This window comes from Pteropus alecto, unplaced genomic scaffold (genome assembly GCF_000325575.1).
Source record: "Pteropus alecto unplaced genomic scaffold, ASM32557v1 scaffold101, whole genome shotgun sequence".
NCBI classification, from domain to species: Eukaryota; Metazoa; Chordata; class Mammalia; order Chiroptera; family Pteropodidae; genus Pteropus; species Pteropus alecto.
The window spans coordinates 14,899,401-14,905,758 of NW_006432945.1; the positions used below are offsets into that span (position 1 = coordinate 14,899,401).

Sequence of the window (6,358 nt, forward strand, 5' to 3'; positions counted from 1 at the left end):
AGCGGTGTGCTTAAGTAATGCCCTGCCACATCCTCTCCTCCAAAAAAGGAAAAAAAAAAAAAATGCATTCCAGGAAAGACACCTACATGGAACATGCAGGTGAGAAAGTACAGTGAAAATTACATGTTTTTTTATAAAAATTACTGCCTGGAAATTTGAAAAAATAAATTCTATGAAGTACCGAGAGACTTGTGGGAAAGTGGTGAATCATATGGAAGCCACTTTGGTCAAACACTGGTAATAAAACAAGACCAAAAGATCACTGGGCCTCCAGTGCCTTTGCTCAATAAGCACCTTACTTTCTTTCAATCACAATGTATTAAAAGATATTCTTAATCTATTAATCAGCTTGGGGGCTCTTTTAAGGTTACTTCTATTCTGCTAGGTCTACCTGCTGGTAGGTAAGAGGTTACACCATGTCCCTTTCTCTCCCAGTTTTCATTCTATTTGGCTGCCTCAGCATTCCCAATCAAACCACATCAAACTGTACAGCTTAGCTGAAGAAAACTCTATATCCTAATGTTTGCTTCTACAGAAACCTTTAAATTTCAAAAGTTCTGATCTTTAATGTTCACTTTGATATACAGCTGGTCTTTGGTTCTCTTAGCTTAAATAGTCTACATATCAAAGCCTATTAGAGGACTGTTTCACTAAACTGGCCTTTAATTTCATGGATCCAACATGAGGAAGCACTTACTGAACAATGTGGAATATTCTGTTTATACATCTTAAATACAATTAGAAATTCAGCCAATACAATTTGTCCTCAAAGCTGCTGGAATTAATCATATACCAAACTTACTCGATAATGATATATTTTAAGAAATCACATAAGGTGTAGTTAGCCTATACATTTCAAATTGCAAGAGCTTTGCTACCTTAATTTTCAATTTGAAAATACAAAAATCGTCCCCAAATAAATAACTACCAGGCTAATGGGTTAACCATGCTGCAAGAGAAAGCCTCTCTAGGGAACAGTAGGAAATAAAGCTACAAGAGTAGGTTTGGGCCAGACTTCAGGCCTTTAACATCTGGGTTTAAATTTTTACCCTCAGGCAAAAAAAATCTTAAAGATATTTTAGCAAGGCACTGGTAGACTCAAAGCTCCGTGTCGGTAAGATAAATCCAGTGGCGCTCTGTAGGATGGGTCCAAGTGTACAACCATTAGGCTATTCCAGCCTCTTCTACCCCTTCTGGCTGCCAAGCAAACGTGTGAGAACTCACACCTGCCAGTTCTTGAAATATCTTCTATTTCCACTCCCAAAAGCTTATCAATCTCTTTCCTCTTTTGCAAACAAAGCCCTTCTCTTACTTTTCAAGCTTTTCAGCCTTATCTGAGACCTTTTATATTGCCGCTCATTCAAATTACCTCCTTAAACCTCTTCCCATCCTTCGGTTCCAACCCGGTTCCTCCTTCCCTTCAGAGCTTTGCTTTGCACTTTCTCAATTCTAAGTGTATGCAGAACCTCCATGTTCCATCAACATTGTTTTCAAAAATGGTCCCCTGGATGAGGACAACTCCAGCCCGGCCTCACCCACGCTGAAGCCCACATATTAGGTGTCTGCATTAGGTCTCCTTGTGGACAGCCGCACTCGCCTGAATTAACGGCTCCTCTCTCAAACCCTTTCTTTCTGAATACCTCCAATTCTCCTAGTTGCCTCAGTTTTAAAAACTTTAACTTTCCTTCTCTCTCTGAAATTTATTTCACAGATTCGTAACTTTAGATCACAGAATGTATTCTCTCAACCACAGTAGGCTCCATGAAAGCAGCTACTGTGTTTTATCCACCAGAATCCTACACAAGCCAACAAGAAAACGGCAGGGCTAAGACGCCTAACTAGTATGAGCGATCCTCCATCCACACGGTGATACTAAATAATCTAGTCAATCACGGCACTCACCGAAGATTACCACTTTTTAAATGATAGCAAAAAGGTACCATTAACGGAAATTAAGATGGCTTTTCTTTCTCATTTTCCTTAAACATCCAATTACACAAATTATTATGAAAACTAATATATTACTAGTATATATTATACACTAATATATTGACTTATACACTAATATATTGACCTATAACCTATACACAAGCACATGTTAAACATGCATGCACAAGGTTTTAATGATTGGCAGACACACTCACAAGTTTGAATATGCACTGTTTAAGGCACAGACCAAGTCTTTTTCCTCTTTAGGGTGATAACTGATCCTCCTGGTGAAGAAGAGTATAGTAGGCTACATACTCCCCCATGTCCGAGTCCTAATCCCTGAATACATTACTTTACACGGTAAAAGGGTCTTTGCAGATGTGATTAAGGATTTTGAGATGGGAAGATAATCCTGGATTGTCTGGGTAGGCCCCATGCAATCAGGAGAGTCCTGGTAAAAGGCAGCAGGAGGATCAGTCATTAGTAGGTGTGATGACTGCAGCAAGAGGCTGGGAGGCGGGGAAGAGGCACAGAACGCAGGAAGCCCCTAGAAGCTGAGAGAGTCAAGAAATCGATTCTTCCCCTCAGAGCCTCAAGAAGGAACCAGCCTTGCCTGGACCTTGACTTTAGCTCCGTTAAGACTTACTTGGGATTTCCGACCCCCAGAGCTATGAGATAATAAATGCGTGCTGTTTTAAGCCATTAAATTTTTGGTAACTTGCCACAGCAGCGACAGAGAACTAACACGGGGAATTCTTGGGATGTGGGACTTTCGCTGCTAAAACTAGAAGATGGTCACCCTATTTTTAGGGTTTCAATGCCCAATACGGCATATGATACTAAACATGAGAAAAAAATCTCTGTTGAATGATTTGATAATGAAATATATAGATAATATACCCTGTTTTACAAAGATATCATGTATGTTATCATATTTCATCTTCCTAACAATCCTGTGAGGGGTGAATGAATTAGTTTTCCCACTTTTAGGATATAAGAATTAAGATTCATAGGGTAACACAATGACAACACCTGATTAAATGCAATTTTTAAAAAAGGGGGAAATAAAGAATTAAGATTCAAATAAATTCCATAACATGTCCAAGGCTGCATATCTAGTCAGTGATGGAGCCATCTAAAGGCCTTCAGACCCACTGTCAAAGGAGCCCAACAGTTAGCAGCCTCTGCCATGGGTCAGGCTACCTAAACTCACACCACAGCTCCAAAACTTAATAGCTGCTTAACCTTCCCCAAGTTACTTTTCTACATCTTTAACTAAAAAATGCATAATGAAGTTAAAACAATACTTATGTCACAGGGTTGCTGTGAAGATTAAAGGTGCTAAAATGTATAAAACACACAACCCAGACTGACACAGATAGCTGACAATAAATATCAGCTATCATATCATTCTGTGCTGCAGCTATTGTAAATTTATGCCCTAAATACTCTGTATTACTTGATAAAGAGTCACAAAAAAGTATGCAAAAGTAAAATATAGCAACTGGAATGAACAACAAGATGGACAGGACGGGTTTTCTATAAAAGTAATCTAAGGTTTGGACTGTCGGCTGGAAAGACAAAAGGAGAGGGGAGACATAATGTGACAGTATAAACAAAGTGATAACAAAATTCAGGAATGTTGGAAGGAGGGGGAGGGAACCTTAGAACCTAGTGTATGCTACTATAAACAAAGAGCATTCAGAAATTTACAAAATAATACAGCTTATCACAAATTCTTGGGGCAATTTATGAATGACAAAGATGACAAAATGACTACTAAGAGGAGCTTATCAACGCTACTGTAAACCTTCTGTCTACTCCCACAATGGCATTAGGTACATATATAGGTTAAAAGGGGATGGAGATGTTGGGAAATAATGTACAGACCAGACTGTAGCAAAATTAAGTCCTCCAGCTGAGTCAGTGCTATAATTTCAATATTTTAATTTCCCAAGAAAGAAGAATCTCAGAAGACACAACATACCCTTTTCCAATCATCACCCTGCACAATCTTCTTCCCAAATCTCGTCATCACCCTTCCAAAAATATCTCGAGCTTAAGTATCCTATTTGAATGCCTTTTAATGCCTCTAAATTTGGCAGTCCAAACAAACTTCAAAATATACTGACCCAAGTGTTTCTTAACCTAAAGTTTCTTAAACTTTTCACTCTCCTTAAATTCGCAACATCCATTTTTCACTATGGGAGTCAACAAACTTTACAGAACTTTATGACTAGTATTTTCAATACTAGGCTGATTTTTTTCCCTAACAGGTCATGATCGTCTCAACATCGCTAATTAATAATGCTGAGAAATCATACAGAGGTGAGCTCAAGCAAAAGATAGTCAGAAATTATACAAAGTAATAGAAGTGTGGTTAATTTAAATCCACGAATGATTTTAAGAACCACATTGTAATACTTGATTTCATCTCTACCATACAATTAATTTTTTAAAGTCATGTTTAAGGGTACAAACTTGCAACTAAGTAGATAAATAAGTCCTAGAGATCTAATAATGCACGGTATAGTGAATACAGATGATATTGTATCACAATCATGAAACTTGCTAAGAGACTAAGATTTTTATTCCCACCACACACACACACACACACACACACACACACACACACACACACAGATAATCATGTGACACAGAGGTGCTAACTTGCTACAATGGCAATCATGTTACAATATATAAAAGTATCAAATCTACATGTCCTACATTAAGTTTATACAATGTTATATGTCAAATACATTTCAATTAAAAAAAATTGGAGATACTAATGCATTTTAACCTTGAACAAAAAGTATAGCTTCTTTACCCTATGAGCCATTTCAGGAAGTCCCGATGATGAATAACGTGGTCTAAAGATGGGCAAGATCAAGGAGAATGAGGAAAAAGATGCATAATCTAGAAACAACTAAGCAGCCCTCAAAAAGAGGTAGATATGAATACAATGTTTCGGTACCTTATCTACAAATTTAAGATGGGCTAAGTGGACGATTACCTATACACACTTCTTGGTACCCAACATGATACTAAAAACTGTAGAAGGAAAGGATGACATTGGTCTCATTAAAAGGGTTTGGAATGAAAGACAAGAGGCCAAATTTCTTGTTTTCTAAAACTTCTATCAACCTTCAGAGCAAAATGCTCAGCCAGGCAAGTGTTTTCTTTCCCCTTATTTATGTAGTCTTGTTTGAGCAACAACTTTACAACTTCAGTGTCTTTGGAATCCATTCCTCACCCATAAAAAAAAGTACTATTTTTGTTTTGCAGAAATAAGCTAAACAAAAAACCTAGTTTATCTGGATTTAATAAACAGCAAATCATTTTGACTGAAAAAGTACCTTTTAAGTCAGCAAATGTCACACATTTCTAAAGAAATTCCCCAGGAGGGAAGAATGACTTTTCCAATCCTTTACCTGACAAGCTCTCTTTGATTTCATTTCCCCTCAAAATTCAAATGTGCCAGGGATTAAAAGAAACTCCATAAACTTGAGAGGCAAAGCGCTCTTCCCGCCTTCGAAACACAGGACTTATCCTCCCATTACCGAGACATCACCCAAGCCACACCACCAGAAAGGGCTGTGCACACTACACCTAAGACACTCACTTCTAAATCCCGAAAAGGGGCTTCATAACGCCCCCAAAAGTTTCCAAGAACTGCAGCCCCACGTGCACTGGAGGCCAAAGACTGCGAGGAATGTCCAGAACCACAGCGTGTACATTACTCTCCCCCTGGGGACAACCCACGTTTTCAAACTCTCACGTCGGGAACGTACACATCCCACATGCCTTGTGCCCTAAGCGCACTGTGAAAGCGAGTGGCTGGGCAGCGAAACCCGAGCGACTTACCTAGCACCTCCTATCTGGACACTGCCCAAAGCCCCACCGTGTCCCAGCGGCAGGGTAAATGAGCACGAGGCACTCGGGGGGTCGCCTCTACCCAGGCGCCCTTCTCTCCCACTTAAGTCTCTGCAAATTCCAAAACACACCACGAAAATCTCCGCAGAGTGCCGCCGGGCCAGTCACTAAGTAAGCGGTCTGTCGCATCCTAGGGACCGCGCAGACCCGCACCAGAAAAGTCGCGGTGATTTGGGGGTGTGACCTGGGCTGTTCCCCTCCCCCTCCAGCCCTCCCGGGAAAACCCCGCGGCCGAGGACACGCACCAGACCAGGGAGCACAGAGAGAGGCAGGAGACCAGGGCCAAGGCCCGCCGGTACTTCTTCATCTTCTCCTCCTTCTTCCCCCGGCCAGGAGGCGGCACATCCTCCCGGCAGCCGCCACTGCCGAGGCCAAGATGGAGGAGCAGGAGCGCGGGGATGGGAGCGAGAGTCCCGAGGGCTGCGGCGCCGGGGGAGCGGCTGCTCGGCGGCTCGCGTGCCGGCCGCCCTCTCCGAGGGGCCCGCGGCGGCGCCGA

The 6,358-nt window shown here is 41.2% G+C and overlaps 1 protein-coding gene across 1 annotated transcript in view; it reads right to left on the reverse strand.

Moving 5' to 3' along the window:
* The window catches only part of SUCO (SUN domain containing ossification factor), a 58,964-nt gene extending 52,612 nt beyond the window's left edge, over positions 1–6,352 (reverse strand). Inside the window, exon 1 of the mRNA XM_025044003.1 lies at positions 6,108–6,352. Coding sequence (XP_024899771.1) covers positions 6,108–6,169 — 62 coding nt within the window. The 5' untranslated portion in view covers positions 6,170–6,352. The remainder of the gene's footprint in view (positions 1–6,107) is intronic.
* Between the last annotated feature and the right edge of the window lie 6 nt (positions 6,353–6,358).